General features: G+C 37.0%; 1 protein-coding gene across 2 annotated transcripts in view; it reads right to left on the bottom strand.

Moving 5' to 3' along the window:
- The window catches only part of cdk6 (cyclin dependent kinase 6), a 40,493-nt gene extending 27,343 nt beyond the window's left edge, over nucleotides 1-13,150 (bottom strand). The window contains exons 1-3 of one of the 2 annotated variants that reach the window (XM_060896918.1): nucleotides 13,077-13,150; nucleotides 2,549-2,917; nucleotides 688-823 (exon numbers count right to left, since the gene is read on the bottom strand). In XM_060896918.1, the coding sequence (XP_060752901.1) occupies nucleotides 688-823; nucleotides 2,549-2,769 (357 nt within the window). In that variant the 5' untranslated portion in view covers nucleotides 2,770-2,917; nucleotides 13,077-13,150. Of the gene's footprint in view, nucleotides 1-687; nucleotides 824-2,548; nucleotides 2,918-3,684; nucleotides 4,307-13,076 lie in introns of those variants that run through there. The other variant, XM_060896917.1, reaches the window with a different exon arrangement.
- Between the last annotated feature and the right edge of the window lie 10,896 nt (nucleotides 13,151-24,046).

Here is a 24,046-nt window from a genome sequence, read left to right as displayed (position 1 = left end):
TTCTGCAAGCAAACAATCCTGGGACCACACAGACTGCAGTGGTCAGGAAGTGGAACAAAATAACTCCAAACTAAAAGGTTCACCTGAACCCAATACAACAACAAAGGGACTGGTGAAGAAGTTGGACGCAACAGGTAACAATTTGTATATCAATGTTTTTGCTGGAAAAGAGGAATGGTGCAATTAGGGCAGAAATTCCTCATGAGGAAGAATTATCTAGAAATACTCAAGTAACACCTTAAGACAACTAGAAAGCTCAAACTTGCCCACAACTAGGTCCTAAACATATCTCCAAAGTTGTGATAAAACAGCTTAAACACAACAAAGTACTGAATGTAGTAGAGAGGACATTGTTAAAACCTGACATGAATCCTGCAGAAAATTTATGGAATGATAAATGTGTCATAACATAGAGGCCAAAAGACCCACCAGATCTGTCAGAAACAAGGTGTCAAATGTTTCTTTATTTTGAAGCTTTATTAAAGAAGCATTGTGAGTAGCTTTTGGAAGGTTATCCCATGGTTTGATTCAAGATCAAGTAATCAAAAACCATATTAAATACTAAATAAATCTATTTCTTAACTATTATTTTGAAATGAACTCTTGTGACAATAAATTAGACTTTTTTATGTCAAGAATCTTCTGCAGCTATTTAGCTTCATATTTGATTTATAAATGTTTGAATACCTTTATGGTTTCGGGTGGTACTCCTGGATCAGGTGCTTTTTCTAGGTATGTGGTCAAGTCTTGGTCCACATGCTCAAAGACCAGAGTCAGTTTGGTCTCTCGATCAGTTCTAGAAACTGTACAGACATCAAACAACCTAGAGGAATAACATAAGAAAACATACCATCATGAACATCATGAAGCATTTAAATATTATGCTTTTACTATTTTCACAAAACTGTAAAGAATGTCATTCATTGTCAGCATTCAACTTTCAAATGTGAAATGTGTTAAACGCGCCAACCAAGACGCAGAAAATCCCAAAGGGTGAGCTAACAGTCCAGACTAGTTTGCCTGACTGTCTGAAAGAATGCTTGTTATGCTTCAAATACCAGCATGCAAAGAAGTAATCAGTATTTACAGCTGTAGGCTAATGACAAGTCAGCTTCTTGACATTCTGATATAGTTTAAATATAATAATACTAAGATTTATTTCCCACGTATAACATAAAACAATGTTTAATTTGATGTCACGTCTGAATAAAAATAGAAATGTCAATCGGCTGGTCATTTCAAATAATAATCTCATCATAATTGCTCATTCTTTTCTGAGTTCCGTTTGCTTAATATCAGAATGACTACAATTACATTTTAGTGCCAACAAGCCTTTAAACATATAAATATGTATGAAAAAAATTGCTAGCTATTTGCACATTGCTCTGTACTATGAGGAAAAATACAGCACAAAAAAAACTTTGTAATTTCAAGAAAAAAACATCCCCATAAAGACTGGCAAGTCTGAAAACATTTATCTCCAGTGTGACAGATGTGTGGTATGCTGAGGTATTTCAAGCACAATGTTTCATCATAGTGATGGCTGAACGTGAGATTTTACATTTGTGCCTATAGCTGCATGAAATTAAGGGACTCTAGAAAGTACTGATTATATTTGTTAAATGTTCAGGGTAAAAAAAATATTGTACAACATTGCCAGATTTTAAGTGTAAGTAGCAGGCCAAGCCAAGCCTTTGGTTAAAAAATCCTGTGAAATAAAACATTGCTGTGACATCATTGATTAAGTTTCTGCAAGAAATTTGTCTCCCGGAATCCAAATTGTTCTTTTACAATGGAGCCTTTCTGGCATGAACCATATGGAAAAAATAAAATTCTCATTTTAAACATCTAAGAGTAGCCTGTAGCTACACGAGGCCGTGAATATACTGCAGACCAGGTTTCCGTTTACCACATGCTTCTTTACATCAGAGACAGAGTATTTATTGTGTAGTCTAAAAACTTCTTTGTTCACTGCCACTTTTTTACAGTATAACTGCAACATCCATTGCACAATATGGTAGAGGTTTGCATTAGCGTACCATGTAAAAGATACACGTTAAAGGAACATTGGATGTATTCTTCAGTGTGCTAGCCTAGACAAGGTACAAATTAATACCTCTTTTCTAATCTGTGGCTATTTAAAACATTTTGATTTAGTTGAAAATATGTAGATGTTTACTGCTGTGGCTGCTACACCTCATGACCTACCTGATGGAGCCTTGTGACTCACTCCCTGTGGCTGTGAACGGTCCCAAACACATATCCAAAGATTTGCACTTCACACAGCAGACGATCAACAGTTTATACCCGTGTCTCACTCTTTATTTAGTGTATAATCTCATGTGGATGCTGTAGGCTTGTACATACGTACAGCTGATGTAAGCATACATTCTATGATGCTTCATAATACTGTTTGAGTTTATAGTTTAGAGCTGTGGCATGACATACAGAAGAGGATGAACTCCATGAGTCTGGTGTCATCTCATTTAGACATCTGTGACATTCTTTTTGATAAGTGCAGAGTTTAAAACCCTCATCCGTACTTTACCTGACCACGTTGGGGTGCTCGAAAGACTCGAGCTGCCTCAGTACTGCCACCTCGCGGATAGTGGACAGAGGCATACCCTCTTCCTCGGTTTGCACGCGCACCCGTTTCAGCGCCACGAAGCGTCCGTTCTTCAGGTCGCGCGCCTTGTACACCTTCCCGTACGCACCCTCGCCGATCTCAGCCACGGGCTCATACTGCTGGTTTAGGACTTCTTTGTCCATGGTTTCTTCTGTCTACTTGTCTTTCTGGCACGGGCGTCTTTGTGCTTGGGTGCAGCCCTGCCCCGGGGAATCCCGAAAACGTGCCTGGTGAGGCTCTTTCACGAAGCCATGACCGGGAGAGACAGCGCTACTTCTGCACGTGCGTTGCCTGTAGAGAGAAAGCGCAAACCGGTGTAAGGTAAACATGAATGAGTGGAGCACAAGCTAACAGACCAAATGTCCAAACATTTATCCCTCTGAACGTTTGGCCAAAATCACCCCCCTTTTTACGCACCGCCAGCTGTAATACCATACAATGCTGTGTTCACCATACAAACGTTGGGGGATCTTTATATTTTTAATTTATTGATTATTATTAAAGCACTTTGATTTCTTCACATAGTCTCATGCATTATGCATACAAAACATACAAAGCATTCAAAATTAAGGAATTGAAGAAGGGGAAAAAAGCGTTGCATCAACCCGGTGACATAAACAGGCGTTTACAAAGAAACCATAATGAGCAATAATAAATACAGATAGAGCATAATAAGTATAAGTTAGGTGGAAGTTGTTTGTGTATAAGGTTCTGGCACGATGGGCAAAGATGCTCGTGCGTTTTGTCGCCCTGAAATCCCCGAGCACGTGGCTGCCTACTGATTTCATTGTTCAACGAATCAATAAAAAGCTCTGACCAAATGCTTGCAGGCTCCTCGTGTATACAAGAGTTTCAGTTTGCATGACTGGTCTAGCTGACAATACCAAAATATTGTCAGCTTTTATAACCTGCTAGTTTATTATATAGTCAATGAGTTTGAAGATGTGTTCAAAGCAGGCAAATACAATACAAAAGTCGTAGAACACATGCAAAACTGTAAAAAAAAAAAAGTATAGTGCAATAAAACCATAATGCAGATGATAGACTACGTTACTTACCCCTTTTAGTTTCTGACTGAAATGTAAATCACGCTACAAGCGTTTGCGTCTATTAAAACAAACAAAAAAAACTGCAAGGAAGAATAGCAGAAGCGTTTTTTTAATTCTCTCGCCCCCTTCTACATCCCGGAGTGTCCTAGCGAGGCCACACAGGTAGTCGGCGGCTGCAGCGCTTTAACCCCCATCCTGCCTGCGCCAGCGCCTGCGCCACTCCGGCACACTGAGCTTAACGCAGCGACTTGCTGTTTCTTTTCTCTCCCAAAGCCTTCAGTGAGCGCGCAACGAGATCTGCTTATATCCTCAGCTCGGCTAATCTACCGTGCGTCGTTTTCCCCCAGTACGCGTTTTTCCCATCTAAACGGAGAGAGTGTGGTGCGCTGAGCTGCTCGGTGAGCTCGCTCTGCCCGTCGCTTTCCCACGCTGGGCTGAATGTTGCCTCGACCCCCTCCGGAGGAGTTTGACACAGAGCAGGGACGTTTCCGCATTCCTCGGCCGACTACAAAGGCCAGCCGCTTTCTCTCTCGCCTTTTCTCTGCCTGCCCTCCCCTGCTACTTCACCATTCACAGCTCTCTCTCTCTCTCTCTCTCTCTCTCTCTCTCTCTCTCTCTCTGTCTGTATGTGTGTGTTTGACTGTCAAAAACTTGATCAACGTAGTAAGCTGGGCGTTACAGAACGAGTGAACTGATCTATCAGTACTGTAATAAAACACGTCACGCTGCTGTTTTTCGAGGTTCAAGGCCCAAAGTCAAACGGTTCAATGACAAGCAATCGGTTGAGTGCCAAAGATGGCATCCCTCGTGCTTTTACATTTAGATAACAACAGCAGCAATAATAATAATAATAATAATAATAATAATAATAATAATAATAATAATAACCATCATCATCATTCAAATACATTCTAAATTAAACTTGTTTACAGCAACAATACAACAAACCAAAATAAAACTAACAAGAAAGATTGAAACACTCCTTGGCTCCCATGACTCCTTCATAGTCTCCTGAAATTAGTAGAAGAAGAGACCGAGCTGGAACGGAAACGTTGGAATGAATTTATTATTTTGCTTGCTATTAAAAGCCTACCTTGACATGCACGGTAAGATAGTATTACATTACTTGTTATAATGACAGAAGAAAGGGTATGGTATGGTATGGTATGGTATGGTATGGTATGGTATGGGTGTGCAAACTTTTGCACTCAACTGTAGGACAAAATAGTACACCCGTGCTTCTCTGTTGACTGAATTCGGATTCATTTTCAAATATTGATTCTTACTTTATAATGATCACTTTATCGTCTGCAAAAGGAATATAGGAAGTATATTTTAAATAATTCACATATATTAAATGCCTAGAGACATTGAACAGTTCATTATTTCAGTGAGCACAGTGTAGAGTAAGACTCCTTACAAAGTAAAGTAAAGTAAGTTTCCTTACCCCATCAGTAACCTCTCTCTGGCCAATCCAAAATTATACATTCGCATCACAAAGCACACTTTTCACCTAATGCTTTCTAACCAATAACAGTAAATGGCTTGTTTTACATGTATGAATCACCTTTTTGTTCATTTTCAGTGAACTCTGAGAGCCATTGCCCATTGTTTGAATACATTAGCATGCCTGCTCTGGACATGGAAAAGCAAACTAATTAAATCTGTTGTCTGTGTAGACGAGACACATCTGTCATACATAAATCATTCATTCATTCATTCATTCATTCATCTTCTACCGCTTATCTGAACTACCTCAGGTCATGGGGAGCCTGTGCCTATCTCAGGCGTCATTGGGCATCAAGGCAGGATACACCCTGGACGGAGTGCCAACCCATCGCAGGGCACACACACACTCTCATTCACTCACGCAATCACACACTACGGACAATTTTCCAGAGATGCCAATCAACCTACCATGCATGTAGGACCGGGGGAGGAAACCGGAGTACCCGGAGGAAACCCCCGAGGCACGGGGAGAACATGCAAAGGCGGGAATCGAACCCCGACCCTGGAGGTGTGAGGCGAACGTGCTAACCACTAAGCCACCATGCCCCCCATACATAAATCAAAGGTAACAAAATTATAGTATAATATAATAAAAATAGTATACAGTATTCATTATACTCAGGGAATATATTATATTATACAGTATGTATCAGCAGGTCATACCAATAAGTACAGCAGACGGCAACCTGAAAAGTTAAACGTGCTTAATTATATATATATATATATATATATATATATATATATATATATATATATATATATATATATATATATATATATATATATTTATGACCAGTTATTTGGGGTGGCTTTAAAATACTACTATACTGATTGGCTTGTTTACAAGAGACACTTTGGCAGTTAATGATAACATGAAGACTAAACAGTCTGTTTAATGTGCCATCCTGATGGTCAAATGCTAGAGTGATAAAGCTTTGTCTGTCTTTGTGCTTGGTGTGACATCTAATAAGTAAAAGTTCAAGACTAGAATATATATTCTCTAATGCAACCCAGTAGTACCTTGGTTTATTAATAATTCAAAAAGGTAGACAGTGCCTTTATTTGAATCACAACTAATGTGTAAACAACACAGTATGTGGTTACACATACCAGGTAATCTGGTGAAAAGGGTTTCATCATAGATTATCAGAGGAGTTGAAATGACAATCACTAAAGTTACTTGAGAAGCAGGAGTCACAGATGGACCTCTACGGGTACATGTAAAAGAGACTCTCTACAGTCCTGTGTGAGTGCAAAGCAGGTGACATACGGTCAGATTCTCTTTCAACTTCAGACACATCAAGTCAGAGCTCCACTCTGCAGCACAACCACCTCTAGGATCATCTTTCCCAAATCAGACCCCCCCTCCACACAGAAAGGCAGCAGGTGTGAAAGGGATGCAATGGCCTCATGTTGCCCACCACATTTAGGCAGGGTGTGTCTCATTGACAACGTTCACAATGCATTTCAAATGTGTGAGAGAGAGCAATCAGGTTTTTAACGTTTGGGGGAGGAAGCAGACATCTGGCAATATCACTGTCACACCTAGCATATACGAGTGACAGACATTTTCTATCTGAGTAAGTAAACAACAGTAAAGTGGTTAATATCTTACTTTTTGACATAATTTTCATGCTGTCTTAAAATAGATTGTACATAGTTGTTTTTTGTAGAAAAAACACAAATTCTAACAATATTTCTTTTCTTGATATATTTTACAAGTTGAAACAACTGTTTAAAACCTATCATTTTGGAAATTTGAAGGAAATCATCAAGGCAGTCCTTATATCATAATATGTGTATAACAAAGATGCTATCTAACCTATAAACCATAAAATAAAGTTAATTATCTGGTTTTGTTTTCATGTCTAAATCTGTTGTTTCTGATAGATTAGTTTTATGATAGACAAAAAATTGGAGTTTGCTATCTTGTTAAAAAAAGGCCAAAATATATTTTTACACGTTATATTGTCCATGCTTTTAATTGCAAAGACAGAAGTTTTAAACATGTTCTTTATCTTGGTCAGGTTTGGTGGATACAGAGTTCGTCCAGGGAACACTGTGTATGAGGCATGGACACACCCTGCATGGAACCCCATTCCATCACACGGCACAATGCACAAAACATATTAACACACCCATTCAGACCTAGGGCAATTGAATGCAGGAAATCCCCCTACTGCCATGTTTTGAAGAGTCGGGTAGAAACTGGAGAACCCTGAGAAAACCCATGCAGACACTGGGAGAACGTGTGAAACTCCACATAGCTAGTAATCTTAGCTCAGGATTAATCCAGGTATCCTAGAACTGTGAGGTTGCACGTTACCTTCTGCACCACCATGTCACCCATTGAATAAACTTTAATAGCATTTGTCTTTTGTATTTTTCCAGCACTACATTTATGATGGCAGTATACAACAGTATTCAATAAAATCTATCAAGTACCATTTGAAATTTGAGACAGCCAGAGAAAGTATGATGTACAATACATGGCAGAGAGGTGGACATTACAGGCAAATTCATACTCACAATTCAGATCAAACAAGTCAGGAGCACAGAACTTTATTATCACACAAAATTAGCAGAGGAACAAGAACTACGATGAGGAATAAGGTAACCAGTGAACTAAGGAGACTAGGAAAACCAAAACTAACCACAGCAATAATGCATGCAATCTTTCAAGACAAACAACTTAAAAATGAGTACACTGTACACTTAAAGAGATCTATAGAGATCATTAATTTATGACATGTATGAACAAAGATAAAGAGAGTGGGGCAAAGTCTCTGACATCGGATGATCTTATGGAAAGTTTAAGCACATTGTGAGGTAAATAATTATAGGAGGATGGTGCATGGCACATGCAGAAATGTTCAGATATGATAAAGTTATTAGGTCTGAGGAACAATGCTACATGCACACCCTAATCTGTCTTATGCATTCTTTCTTCACAATACCTTGCTATGTAAATCCTGTTTATCCCATTAGTTACATTCATAGCTATAGATACTGTAAATTCTGCCACTCTCTCTACAAATATTTCTGTTGACTTTGCTGTCCTTGTGTTATGTGTTATGTGTTATGGTTTAGTGTTTTGTCTTGGTTTTATACCAGTATATCGTCTATCTATCCAAGGAGGCTAGGGGTGGTAGGCTTGCTTAAAAACCCCCTACTGTAGCTCACAGCTGTAGCTCAGAGCCTTAAGTAGTATAAGAGTCAAGGGTCAGTCATCATATGGTGAGAGTTGTACTCTATGAGTGTCTATGAATACCTGTATGATTATCGAAAAAGGTAGAATTATTTGCACATAATTACTTTAATAGGAAAGGAGTGAGGAAGAATATGGTGAGGAGAATATGGTTGCTCCATCAGTATATGAATTAACCAGCAGGGATATAACATGGCAGTCTAATTAGATTGAGAATAAACAAGGCCTTTGCAGTTTTTCAGCACATATTCAACCTGAGCTTGAGCATACTGACTGTACCTGTCCTATGGAAAACAACATGCCTGCTTCCTGTGCCCAAAAATCAACAACCAATGAAGCACAGTAACTACATGTTATGAAGTCACTGGAGAGGATAGTCCTAAAGAACCTAAGAACAACAGTTGAACCATTTCTTAACCCCTTGCAGTGTGTTTATCAGCCCTGTGCTGGAGTAGCTATCACCCTGTGCTATCATCTTCCTGCTGAACAGAGCTTACACCCACCTTGAGGAGACAGACAACACTGTAAGAACCATGTTTTTTTGACTTCTCCATTGCTTTCAACACAATATGACCTGCACTGCCGAGTGATAAGCTACAGGTCATGCACATGGATGCTCCTCTGGTGACAGGGATTCTCAAGTATCTCACAGGTCGACCACAAAAGGTGAGGCTGCAGAACACTGTCTCAGACATCATAGTGAGCAGCAAATGGCCCCTCAGGGGACAGTCCTGTCTCCCTTTTCTGTATACAGTCTGCATATCAGAGTTCAGACACTGCTCACAGTCCTGCCATCTGCAGAAGTTTTACAATGACTCTGCTGTCATAGGCTGTAGGAGGCTGAGTACAGGACAAAATCACCTGCAAATCAATGTCGCAAAGACAAAAGGGTGGTAGGTTCTAGGAAACAGAGACTCCCCAAACACAATCAGCATCATGGGCTCACAGGTTGACATTGTGCACAACTATAAGTTTAGGGGTGTTTATATGGACAACAAGCTGGAATGGACCACTGTACAAGAAAGGTCAGAGTCACCCGTGCTTCCTCAGGAGAATCAGGTATTTTAATGTCTGCAGAATCATTCAGCGGTAGCCAGCATAATCTTACAGCATATTGCATTTCTATTTCAGTTCTATTTATTTCTCTTGTGTAATCTAAAGCACTGTGTAATCTGTGTAATCTCTGGCAAAGAATTTGAGATATTGACATGAGTGATGGACTGATGAATAGTGTAAATGCAGAGATTAATGTGTCTGTGTTTTTTTTTAAACCTATACCGTGATTCCTTACCCAGTTTCATTTCTCCATAGTCAAGGTTCTGTTTACTTCCTGGTTTTCTCTCTTACAGTTTTGTCTATACTGATCAATTCGAAACAAGTTTTTTATTTTCTCATCTATGTCTTGTTCTGTGGTTATAACAGCATGTTTACAGTTTATGTCTGGACCAAAGAGCTTGCTCAGAGATTATTCAATTTAGTAGAATAGTAACAAATTACAAACATACATAGTGTTATTGACAGCAATCATTAAAGAAGGTTAATTGTTTTCTAAACTGACATGCTTAGTCAACAAGCCTCTTATAGGAACAGCTGGCCAAGGGTGTTGAAATTAGATGTTCCATTAATATGTCCACCACTTGAAAGGTAAATATTGTCAGAAGTAAAAAAAAGTTTTAAATCTTCATGCTGGCACACAATGAAGAACACAGTGCTAGCTCATTTGAAACATCTGCCCTGAGCATCTCGATTGAATCAGTGCATCATGCTAGGGACAATGTTAGGTTGTTTTCTCTGCTGGCTTGATTTTTCTCTCTTTTTTTTTTTAAACTCGAGTCCAGGTCAGGCAGCTAGTAAATCCGTCCCCACAACAGGCCCCTTAAGACAAGACTCTTTCTGTTGGCCATTTCTATGGAAACCAAGCAACTAACTTGAGGAGGGACATAAAAACCTGCTCTGTGGAGAAAGGAGGAACACCTGCCACCTCTACAAATGTACGCTCAGAGACACACTGTGCATTTACACATCACACAAAACACACTTTCACAGGCTCCCAGTAAAATCGACACATCTGTTCTAGCTTACATTAATGACCATTTATTAGTGATTTGTTATTCTGTTTATATTTGCACTGTGGTGATGCCATGATGCAAGTGCAGAGAGAACAGATGTCTTAGCACTGCTTTCCATAAGCATGGAACAAACAGATGAGGTTTCCACTGGCTATTTATATACACATTAATAATTAAGGTATAAGGTATCTTAGTATATATCTTTATTCAGAATTGGAATACTGCACAAAAAGAACTAATGAATTTATGGAAAATTGAAATTCAATAAAGATGATTCTCCTCACTCTCCCTCCATTTAACCTTGTCCATAAATGTTAAGCAAGTGTCGGAAAAGGGTCAGCACATGAATGATTGCAAGCAGAGGGTTCTGGAAAGTACCGGGTGCTCATGTGCTCTATTCATTAACAGTATTAATGATTAACTGAGGTGCCATTGTCTCACCCCAGCTGTCTACTGTTTATCCAGGTCTTAGGTGCCAGGTCTATGGCTTCTACAGGTCTCCTTTTTGTGTTTTGAAACTGACAGATGTGAAAAAGTACCACATGTTTTGTAATGTCACATTTATTGTAATATCGAATTTTGTTGCAGGAGACTTGATTTCTATAAAGTATGTATAATGATGTGATATTATTATTACAACTGTACTTACTAAGACTCGCTAGTCAGATTTAATTGTTGCATTGGGTTTTAGGTTTATATATTTAGGTAAATATATATAAATACATTTTATTTTTTTATTTTTTTCAGAGGCTGCTACTACTGTATGTATAAAGAAGTGGCTAAAAGGAACTGATGATGATAGCGATGTTGATGATGTTTTAATAACTTTCGCTATTAGAGACCTTGGTATAAGCAATCTATTTTGTTCTGGCTTATTTTGGTTCACACTTTCACTTACCATGTAATTTCACACTTTCATTGACCATACTGTGAAACTTCATGAGCTTAATGTCATTAAGTCACATTTCCTGTATATTGTAGCCACAATTCCGTATATCATTCTTGCTTTTCATTAACCCTAAAGAGAACAAAAGGAGCATTTTATGTATACAGGACAAGTATTTTAGTCTTTAAAGGTCCTGTCGCTTACACTTTGAATCAGTTTTTTTATTTGGCAGCCATAAAGAGGCTATTTCAAATACATCTGGAAATTATTAAATAATGAGAGGTCTCAGTCAAGCTTTCTCTTCCTCTTTACATAAAAGACACATATAGCAGGGTTTGAGTGCACTACCAAGAACTGCACTTGTTCTATAGATGGTATTCAGTGATACTTTAATAAAAATTCTGATGTCATGTATTAGATTCAAATTGCAATAACCCTTATCTGTTTTTCTTGATGACTAATTTATATTGACTCTATTAATATGTTCATTAAAAAAATCGGCTATATTAATAAAGCCTTGCTAAGTGATCTTTTTACTTATTCTTGCTGGTGGACATTTGGCCTGCACTGTTCACACAAATGATCCCAAGAGATTTACATGGACAGTATAGTGCTGGCATAAAAAAAATATCATGTTCAAAAATGTTTCTTCTATGGGCAGAAAACAGGAAAGCCAGTTATTATTACTTATTTAAGAATGTGTCTTGACAATAGGCTGTATAAAACAATACAAATTATTAGATAAACCCTTTACAGTAAATACATAAAATAAAGAAAATAAATACACATTCTGCTGTATGACAACAAATCATGCATACAACTATCCCAACAATCCTGGCATTTTTAGACTCAGGATCAAAGTAAATGCAAGTGCTATCACATAGATATTTGTCAAATCAGCCATGAATTTCTGGAAAATGCCCCATAAAAAACAGAATAAATGTTAGCATACTATATAATGCATTTTATGCCATTGTCTGTATTCCAAATAATCTTGAAAAGACCAGGCATATACTTTAAAGTAGTAAAGCAAATGCTTTACCACACAGACTCACAAACTCTCCATAAATACATAGAACTGCAGTGTCTTTTGTCCTTTTTTGTTGCATTATTTATGTCACTATATAAAGCAGATTAAAGACAGTAATAAGCATAAGTGCTGCATAATCAAATCAAGTAAATATAAATTTGAATGAAGAATGATTCAAATGTTTGATAAAAATGCATTCGGGGGAATATTGAAAACTGCATAAAATCATTCAAATTAAAAAACCTAATAGCTCAATAAAGATATATTTATATATATATATATATATTGTAGATTAATAAATATATAGTTAATGTTAAAGTATAATCAAAAATAAATCTAACTGTATCATATAAACTAGCTCACTCACTCTCTCACTCATTTTCTACTGCTTATCCGAATATATCATAGCTTTAAAAATATATCTAATAATAAAAAAATAGGTATTCTTCTATAAGTATACGTAGGCATGATCTTTCTCTCCATGTAAACATCAGTATAATTTTAGCATCTCAAACATTTTTGATAATCCAAGTCAATTCCCAGTCAGTTTTCCTTTATTATATTATATAGTATTTTTGCATTGATATTGAAATTTCATCTTTTTAGTATGTCTTTCACTACACTTCCTTTCTGTGTGTGTGTGTGTGTGTGTGTGTGTGTGTGTGTGTGTGTGTGTGTGTGTGTGTGATCAAATTCTACCTGATATTCTTGACTAATACTTGGTGATAGAGCAGAGTGTTTGTGCTTCATTTGCTGGCCCAAAATGTCTGCCGTCTTTTGCACGCTGTCTATGTCAGCTGCATATTCAGAAATTCTTTATTACATCATCTGGGTTTTAACATAGCCTCCCAGCAGACACGTGAGGGGACCCACATCACAGAGTGTGTGTAGGCGTGTGTCTGATTTGATTGCACCCAACTGAGCCAAATTGCATAGTTGAATCATTTATTACACCTCCAGCAAGGAAGCACAGTGCATCAACCCAACACATCCCTCCAAACATAATCTGTTCTACCCCAAACATCTAGGACATAATGCTGCTTTAAACACACTAGTGCTTCAGAATAATGTTAAATAGGTCTGCATCTAGTACAAACATTCATTGTAAAAACTGTTAATAACTATTATTAAGTGAAGAGTTACTGCATGTCTCTTGTTATTCACAACATGTAGAGACATATGCTACACCTACAAAGAGAGGATACAAGTGTTCTCTAATAAACCTTTGCTTTTGTTAACATGGTTTTCGATATTCTTTTAGCATTCATTTTAGTTTTGGTTTGAATACATGAAAGATTTTATTTTATTCAGTTCCTAATTTTAAATATGTATATGCCACACACACCATTTATCAAAACCAAAACTGATTAATCAGTATAAAATTAAAATACTCCCACTCTTTATATACCATTACAGTCAGTTTCACTTCCAGTGATCATTACTTTTCTTGCCTATTTTTATATATTTGTATCTGTTTTAATAGTTTCATGAATAGTTCTGGTTTATTTAAATATCCCTGCTATATTGTATATAATGTGGTGTATATTAGGGTCTGGGAAGGAAGGAGAGGGTGTCTCATGGAGGTTTGTCTCAACAGAAACAATACTGAGAACCATACAACAGTCACATCATACAAACTCCCAGCATGGTACAGTACTTTACTGCTGGTAACAAGAAAGCGTGCTGCAAAAACCCCCTTTCAGATCCCCACCAAAGATTGACAAGACGAATGAGTGAAGCTATATGTATATTTAGAAGCATTCAGAGTGAGTTGGAAGAAGCAGACACAAACATGTTGACTAGAACCCACATGTAGACATACACATATGTTATCGCTCAGTAAGTGAGACTCCAGGTTAAGACAGCTGTGTGGGAGAGAGAATGGAGCGAGACGCCTTAGCAGGATTTGACATCCTTGATTTCCTGTCATTGCTGGTAGTCACATGCCAAGTGCGTAGGCGAGCTAGCTGAGTGAAAATGAAAGGCGTTAAAGGGGCAAGGCTGCAGTGTAGTCATCTTAACAAACTTAAAGTCGCACACATGCACTCCTGCTTTGACTGTCCCAGTGGTGAGGAGATGAATAATGCTGATACATATTCACTTTGAATGTCTTTCTCATGAATGCACACTTACACCATGACTCTAACCACCTATTGTGAGATTTCCTCTAAAGCAATCGATCTCATAAATCTTCCTTAGAGGATTCAGAAACTGAATGGAACAAAACAAATTTCACATCATGTTTATAAGTCTTATAATAAGCATATGTCCATTAGGCTCTTGAACAGAGCTTTTTTCAAAGTGCTCTAGTGAATCGAAATTTTTATTGAATTTATCACCTCAATCGAAATCCACTATATCTGCATCTCTCCTGTTCCAGTTAGAGGTGGAGCTAATTTTCAGGATGAAAAAATGACAAAGAAACTGAAGATTAAGGAATTATTTAGATTTTAGATTGCACCCTTGATTATGACAAAGAGATCAGTGCTGTGCACCATGAGTAAATCTTAACCCGACTGTACATGAAGCTGAACAGAAAGGGGAATCTCGGGGGAATCTAAAAAAAAGTGCGGTACTGTACATGTCCATGATTTAAAGCATGGTTGAATGTTTTGGCCCATGATTTCATGATTTAATGATTTAATGATTTAACAACTTTTAATGAGAAGAACACCAGCAAAAAAAAAAACACCAGCATAATCAGAATGATCAGAGCCTTTGTGGCTCATGGTATGCAACCGGTATGCCAGTGGGTCACTATGCCAAAGGAAATACCTGACAGGAAATAAGACTTCTTGACAAGTTTTATCCTGCAAAAATTTCCCCTTCCCCAATTCTTCTTCAAAGTATCAACTGTCTTAAAAGCAACATGTCTGTGCTTTGCATATGGAATACCTACAAATCCAATTCAGTCCTTAGAGAATGATGTGCTTAAAGCTACTATGCAGTATTTATTGTGGATGCTCTGACACCTTTTTTTTAGACCAAGTATGAATACATGTTTTTGTTATTGTTGATGTTGTTGTTGATACTTGAAAATATTTGCAATGATGTACTTAGTATTAAGCAATCGTTAATTTTCTTTAGCTCTGGTAATGTTGGTTGCTTTTTTTGTGTTGCTAGCAATGAACACCACTTTTATCTTTAAACTGTTGTGGCATTTAATCAGCAGATTTAATATAGACAGCAAGGTGGCCAATCTGAGTGTGCAAGCAGTATCAGCAAGCATGGTCATTAATACTCTGGGAAAATAGAGCATGCATCCCTCAGTGGTTAGTGCTTGCAAAACTCTAGAGCAAGTGCTCTAACATATAACAGTTTCCCTGCATATCCATGCATTTTAAAGGATCGCTCAAGTCGGCCACACTGGAGCTCTATATTAACATTTAAATGCAAATAGGGTGTCTTATGCCATCAGGCTACTTGTATGCTGTATGGACAATGCTGTATTGCATCATCTGTATAGTTCTGTAAAGCAAAGTTTGCAGTCTGCTTTACATTCTTTGTGAAATATGTCTGGATCACTTTCACTTCTTGTCTGTACATTCATGTGGATTGTACACTAGGCTTATGTCACAGAGTATCACATGGTATCAGATTATGATATTGGAACCTGAGTTTAAATATGAGGGACATGATACGTGATATCACTATTGTTTTCTATACGTATAATATGCGCAACCCCTACTGTGGCTATGTTCGGCCTATGTGTGTGTATGTGTTTGTGTCTGTGTCTGTGTGGTCTAAGGGAAAGAGAAATCAAAGCTGTCTTGTATAGCCTTGAAACAAAAAACTTATTTGTTTATTTATTTTTCTGGTTGTTTGTTTTAAAAGAAGTTTATGAAAATAATATCAGAAACTCCTTTTATTGTCATTAATATATTAATTTATTACCTTTACTATACATTAATTAGATTTTTAGTACTCACAAGCAGTGTTCCTTCCTTACACCAGTGTTCCTATAAAAAAATGTTTTTATTATATATTCTGTATTATCATTTTTTTGCTTATTCATAGCAAATTTTTCAGCTCTTGTATTGTTCATTGAAATTAAATAAAATCTAACACCCTCAAATATTTTGCCCACATCTGATTTTTTGTCTTTTTATTTTATTCTTTTATTGCTCTACATATCTAGTAGATGTATGATCAACAGTCAGTGTGCAGGCAAGAGCTGCCACAAGCTACTCAACACAAGTGCATTTGAGAAACATATAAAGTGAAAATGATTGAAGAAGTGGGGAAACTAGTGCATGGTATCATAACCGTTAGATGTGTCTGTTGTAATACGTTTCTCCCTGCTGCCTTATTAAGAAAGCTGCAGCTGGTCCAGAATGCAAAGTAAATCATTTCCATAGTCTCATTATCAGCATCATCATTACAACAGCACAACAGGTGGAGTTGGTAGAATTTTTTACTTGCCATTTACTCATCTAAATTAAATTTAAAAATTGTAATTGTTACTTCAATGAGCCTTAGCACACCAAAATCACAAAATATACAAAAACATTGTAATTGAGAATCTTTCATCCTGCAATATTCCCAAATTACTGCCTATATTTAAATTTAATGTGATACCACAATTTGATATCATTTATCATCAATAAGAAAAAGAAAATGGAAAAAGAAGGTATTCCCCATATTATTGTTTTAATCAAAAATAGAACAATATGAATAGGTGAGGCAAACATGTTTGGCTGACGCCATCAAAAATGGAAAATTAATTGTAGAGCATCTGAGTAAGAAAGAAAGAAAGAAAGAAAGAAAGAAAGAAAGAAAGAAAGAAAGAAAATGTTAGCATTACAACAACATAAGAATAAAAAAACATAATGAATTTTTCAGAGCGGTTAAAAGGCTTGTTCTTCTCACATAATTTTAGACAACATACTTCCAGTGTATATATCAACTTTACAAATTTACACACAATATTATTTGAATTTGCAATTTTAATTATGTAAATAAATCATACATAATTTATATAAGTAAATGAGTGAGGGTTTAATAATGTTGTTCCTGTAAATTTTTAGAAGCTCATTTTTTAAAATATATTTTTGAAATATATTTTTAAAATATATACCAGTACTTGGTATGTGTCAGAATATTTATTTCCTCTGTCTTCTCTCTAATTTAGTTATGGACAGTTCCCACCCATCAGGCAGCTCTATCTCACAACAGCTATCACCGCAAATATTAAAACTGCAGCTTATGCGTTCTCTGGGGGCTGCCTTACACCCTCGGAGGAAAGTGCTATCCACCCACTTCTGCATGCATGAGCTCACAGACTCCCATGAATAGCTAGTGTTATTGTGGGGTCCCAGACACAGATGGCTGTGGCATCACGAATATTAAAATTTCTTAGTTCAATATGATAAAGGGAATGCTTTCTGTTTCACCACTTGTGAGCCCACTATCTGCAATCTTTTAACTTTTTCAGTAAGTGTTACTGGAGAGAGGAAGAGGAAGAGCTACTTTATGAAAAAAAATGAGCAGATGAGCAGATGAGTTAGAGATACTAAGTGAAGAGTTAGAGCTACAGGAGGAAGAATTAGAGGAAATCTACAGGAGTAAGAATTAAAGCTTGAGTGACAGGAGAAAATATTAGAGCTAGAGCTACAGGAGGAAGAGAGAGACCTAGAGTGACAGGAGCAAAGTATTACAGCTAGATCTACAGGAGGAAGGTCTAGAGCTAGAGTGACAGGAGGAAGATTTAGAGCTTCCTCTAAAGCTTTAGCTAGAGCTATGGGAGGAAGAGTTAGAGCTAGAGCTACAGGAGGATGAGTTAGATCTAGAGCAAAGGAAATATTTAGACTAGAGCAACAGAAGGAGGATTCAGAGCTAGAGCTAGAGGAGAAAGAGTTAATAGAGGAAGTGGTACTACTGCAGAAGAAACATCAGCCAGCCAGGTGATAGTGATTCTTTTTACAGCAGCAGAAAAAGTAAAGCATAAAGTAAAATAAAAAAAAGAAAATAGAATGATTTTGCTTGCCAGAAAATTTTAGGGCTCCCATTTGGACAAGAGTGAGCAAGCAGGTATGAAGCTCAAAAGATAAGTAATTACCAGGTTAATATGAACAAACAGTATTTATTCATTTATCCTTAGTATCTTCCCTGTCAGGGTCACAGTCATTTAAATTAGGCGAGAGAGAGGGAGAGAGAGAGAGGGAGAGAGAGGGAGAGAGAGAGAGATTTTATACTGTAGTAAATAATTGGTTAAAAATATCATAGGAAAGTAGAAACAAAATAATTGTAGAAATTGGATTTAAAAACTGTCCCACACATATTAAGTTCAAACTCTGAGCTTGTGGAACTGTCAGAATACTGGCATTTCTACCTTTAGGATTTTCCCCAAAGGATTTTCCAGTGTTTCTGAAGGACATAGTGGAATAGTTAATAAGAAAAGTAAAAGTTAAAAAAGAAAGAAGGAAAACAAAAACAAAGGGAGAAAGAAACCATGGTTTTGGCCATGTAAGTTTAGGATAGTCATAGATAAAGATTTTCTTATTTTTGCTGAACATATTTTGTGTGAATATAATAAAATGAATTTACAGTTTTGCTCGCAAATAGCACCAATGGCCTAACTGTGTGCAGAGTTTTGACAAATTTATGGAAGTGACTAATGGAACATAAACCAGAAAAATCTAAACATTTTAATGAAATGACATGAGGAAATTTTAATTTGTCCCTCAGACACTCAGAAATCCATGTCTACCATTTATATGAGTTTCCATGCCATCTTCATTTTTCACGTGTGTGTGTGTTTGTGTGTATGTGTGTGTGTGTGTGTGTGTGTCTGTGTGTGTCTGTGTGTGTGTGTCTGTGAGTGTATTTGTGTGTAGTCAGGCCTGAAGATCTGCCTCAGAGACTGACTGTTGCAGAGTCACAGTGGCCTCTTTCCAGCCTCTCCTGGCTCAGGCCACATCTTTCCATCCTGCACAGTGTCAGTGTGGAGGAGCTGAGCTCCACACAAATGGCACAGCGAGTGTCATGCAGTTCAAACCACTGAATAAAATACTCCTGAGTAAACCTACTGCATTTGGCCTGTCAAACTCAGCAACTCCACAACCTTAAATTAACCCTTCAAACTCCCAGTGGTTTGGGTTCAGTGGATTAAGATACAAGTAACAAGTAACAAGTACATGGAACAAGTTTCACTGACATTACAGAATAATATCAATCAAATAACTGAATAAGTAATTCTGACATTACTTATTCCGCCTAATGCATATTCAAGGCTTACACTGTTTGAGTATATGCTGAGTATGTGTCCATCTTGTGCCAAGCTTTTCTGTTTCTTCACTTTTTTAAATGCAAACAGAACCCCACTGCTTAAGGGCATTCACTGCTTATATGTTACAATGCGGCCATCTAGAGGGTGATGGTGTAAGTGCTTGTTGGATGACGACATTATAGCTGACAACCAAATGTTTAAACCAATTCTGTAAATCTGTTTAGCATAAATGGCATAATATATGTCAGTTTTAAATAAAGAATTTTAGCATTCATCATTTTAGTATTCAATAAAGCATTCACTTGTATAAACAGAAAATGTGAATGTAGTAGAGATTAGATATAGAATATCTTTAGGATCTTTATAATCACCATAGATAATAATTTCAACATTAGATGAGAACTGAAAAACTTGTTAATGCAAAACGCAATTTTTCTCAAATCTCAATCTAATAATAATAATAATAATAATAATAATAATAATAATAATAATAATAATAATAATAATAAAATGAAATGTATCCTTTCTTTCTTAAAACATTCACAGTTAATGTAAAAGATTATGTAGGATACAAATGATAATACTGTTGTGCATCATTTCATTTTAGCTACATGCAGCTTGTTGTCACTAGCAGGTGCAGACCTTTATTGTGAACAGTGTAAAAGTGTAAAAAAAAACTACATTTACATTTACTGCATTTGCCAAACGCACTTATCCAGAGCCACGTACAAAAGTGCTCTTAAGTCTCTACCATTGAATACATTAACACTGGTTCACTAGGTTACAGACTAAACAGGGTATGAACTAGACTATGGCAAACAGAGCTACATACAAACTCAGCATTAACAACATGACAACATTGCACACAGAAACTACAACAGGTTACGTATGCAACCTGGTTCCCTGAGAAGTGAACAAGACAATGTGTCATGGCTAAAGTTATGGAAACTCTCCCTGAGGAAGTCTGAAGCTATATGTGAAATCAGGTCACTAGCTCTGTAAGACACAGGAGCTAGACGTGGAGTCTAGGTCGCTCATATCAGACAACATAGAGGGGAGTGGCATCTGCTCCACGCAGACTCTCTGCTGGTCTCCCACAGGGCTCAGTACTTGGTCCTCTCCTTTTCTCGCTGTATACCCCCTCTCTTGGTAAAGTTATATCCTTACATGGTATAGCATAGTATAGCAAAGAAATATGCTATGGTATAGCATAGTATAGTATAGCATCTTACCACTGCTATACTAGTGATACTCAACTTATCTTCTCCTTCCCGCCCTCAGATACAACATCATTTGTTCGGATATCAGCATGTCTGGCAGACATATCATCGTGGATGATGACTCATCAGTTGAAGCTCAATCCTAGCAAAACTGAACTGCTGACCATCCCAGGTGATTCATCCCCAGGTCATGATCTTGCAATATCCCTGCATAACAATCTGATCTTCCCTTCAGTCACAGCTTGCAACCTTGGGGTAATCATGAACAATCAACAGTCCACGTTCCATGTTAATGTGACACGCTAATGCTGGATTCGGCCATTTTTGTCCACACAGACTGCTCAGGTACTTGTTCAGTCTCTTGTCATTTCAAGACTGGACTATTGCAACTCAATGCTGGCTTTATTTCAACCTGCCAAAGTTCTCACATACCACCCAGATGCTGCGCTTCCTACACTGGCTACACTGCATGCATTAGGTTCAAAACACTGATACTTGCCTGCAAAGCCAAAAACAGACCAGCTCCCTCTTACCTCAAAGCCCTCATCACTCCTCGCAGCACACCTCGCACCCTCAGAGCTACCAGCATTGCTCGACTGGTCCCACCATCTCTCAGGGTAAGAGGAAAGTATACAACAACACTCTTTTCTGTTATGGCACCAAGGTGGTGGAATGAACTTCCCCTAGGGGTCCAAAAAGCTGAGCCACTGGTTATTTTCAAACAATGGTTGAAGACCTACTTCTTCATGAAATACTTGAACTAGCACTTTCTCCCCTGTTTATTGTATGTGTGTATATTAAAAAAAAAAAAAAAAAAACTTTAAACAGTGTTTTAGGCTCATGGTATCTTAAGTCTGTAACCTAGTGAACCAGTGTTAATGTATTCAATGATAGAGACTTAAAAGCACTTTTGTACGTCGCTCTGGACAAGGGTGTCTGCCAAATGCTGTAAATGGAAAATGGAAATGGAAATGTTTCGTTTTATAGAACCTGATATAGATGTGCAGAGAGGACCTACCCACCCAACACAAATATCATGAACGGGAACACCCCTAGCCAGAGTGCTGGACTAAGGGATACCCTTAGTGGAGTGAGCCACATAGCGTGCCTCAAAGGCCTGGAAGATAGCCACCACTACCCAGCACAAGGCACTGTTTGTAGGCTGTTTGTAGATTGTGTATTTTTGCGGCTACCTAAGCAGACATAAGTGCTAAAAACCCAAACTGGGCACAGCAGATGCAGTCTCTCCTGGTCTTCTGACTCATGGGGCGGAGGGCAGAAGGCTTGCAGAAAGACTGGAAGACTGGCCATGACCACTATCCTTAAATAAGGAAAAATTATTTTAATGATCAGTCATTATTTACAAATAAATGGCAATGTTTAACAATTTCTTTCAGGGTATGCAAACTTTTGAGCACAACTTATCTTCTTCACAGCGAACCTATCTGTTTCCATCTGTTTCCACCTAACTCTAAGACAGTTGTTGATTGTTCTGGAATATCTCCTCTCTCCTCTATCCATTAGCTTGCCATTAGATTGCAGTAGGCCTTAGTGGCTGTGAAGGATGTGGCAACTCCTATAGGTACTAATGGTAGGGGTAGTCCATCAGGGGGAAAAAAGCTAAAACTAAAAATACATGAACAGTCTTTTCAAAATGTTAACAGACCTTATAGAATATGCAATTCCCCCATTTTCTGTCTCATCGCCTACTGAGGGGGATGCTAATCTAAGCCATGTATCAAAAGCATAAAATCTTACTATTCAGTGATGATAGGAACTTATGAAATTGGTGTTTTATCTATAAAAGACAACAGTCAATGTAAAAAAAAATACAAATTAAAAAAAATAATTACATACCACACATACCTCCTTTTTTAAATTTGGGTTTTCTAACAAGCAACATTAGCACAATGCTAGCCACGCATTTATCTCTTTTTTAATGGATATAAATCCACCTACTTAAGCATTAAAAACCTAATTTTGACAAACTTTGAATAGTCCTTCTTAATTCACCTTTAAACTGTAACAAAGTGATACTTGTGTGTGGCCTGAAAATGTTTATTAGTCTCATGGCCTCACTACATTAATTTGTCTCCACACCCTATTATAAAAAGTAACAACAGCGGCTCTGAATTTAGCTCTGCTGAAACATTTTCTCTCTAACCTAGTATTTGAGGAACCGAATTTTTTAACACTTTCAGTTTATTTTTGGAGATGCTGAGGTATCTTTTTTGCTTTCATGTACAGAGCAACAAAATTATTTCTATATGTTCATCAGAGCTGTTTATATTTCATTCTTTACATTTTCTTCATATAATTTTTGTATTATATGCTCATTATTAAGTAAATACATAGTTACATTTGCTTGACTTGAATTCTTCAAACAAAATAATTCATGAGAATTGTAATATGGACAGTGTAGTTGATCAATATTCTGAACATAACTCAGAACATAATTCAGAACATACCTCAATGTCAAAATCAGAAAGGAGGTTACTGAGTTCCCCTTTTTAAAACAAGCCAAATTTTAGAGTAATATAAAACATTTTTAATATTTTCAGATATGTGTATTATGGAGTGTTACTGCCCTTAAGTCTAAAGCCTTAAACGTTCAAAAGTATTCTCTAATGCACTGATCTTAAAAGCACAGGCACTTTTTGTTTTTGTTTTTAGTTGTTTTCTTCACAGTGTTAAATATACAATTTAACCACTAGGAGATGTTAATATTATTGACCAAAATAAAAAAGGGAAATGAGTCATAAGGTAGTGAGACTGTATTTAATATGTCACTAACAGTAAGAATAACATGGACAGACATGTTAAAATGGGTACCCTGTTTGATCACCTAAAAACTGAGTGAAATATTGTGATGTTTCTAACATTATCATCAGAGTGGTGCAGAGAATAATTTGAAATTATACTATGATATATACGGTGCTATAACAGTTCAGAAATTTATTTAATGAAAAACAGGGGTTTCCAGTCATAAATGCACTCAAAGGCCTGCTCCTTGTAAATGTACTTAAGAAATAAAATGGAATTAAAAACATCGTTTTTGAGTGATAAAATGTAGAACGTATATGCCACATTTCATTGTGCAACTATTTGCATTGAATTTGCCAGAAAACTTTCTGCCAAGCTACTAACAATACATTAGACTCTGGAATTGAAGCTAGACTGACATGGCATTATCAAATAAAATGTTTAACTATGAAAACTTA

Source organism: Tachysurus vachellii, chromosome 21 (genome assembly GCF_030014155.1).
Source record: "Tachysurus vachellii isolate PV-2020 chromosome 21, HZAU_Pvac_v1, whole genome shotgun sequence".
NCBI classification, from domain to species: domain Eukaryota; kingdom Metazoa; phylum Chordata; class Actinopteri; order Siluriformes; family Bagridae; genus Tachysurus; species Tachysurus vachellii.
This window is presented reverse-complemented; position numbering and strand designations above follow the sequence as displayed.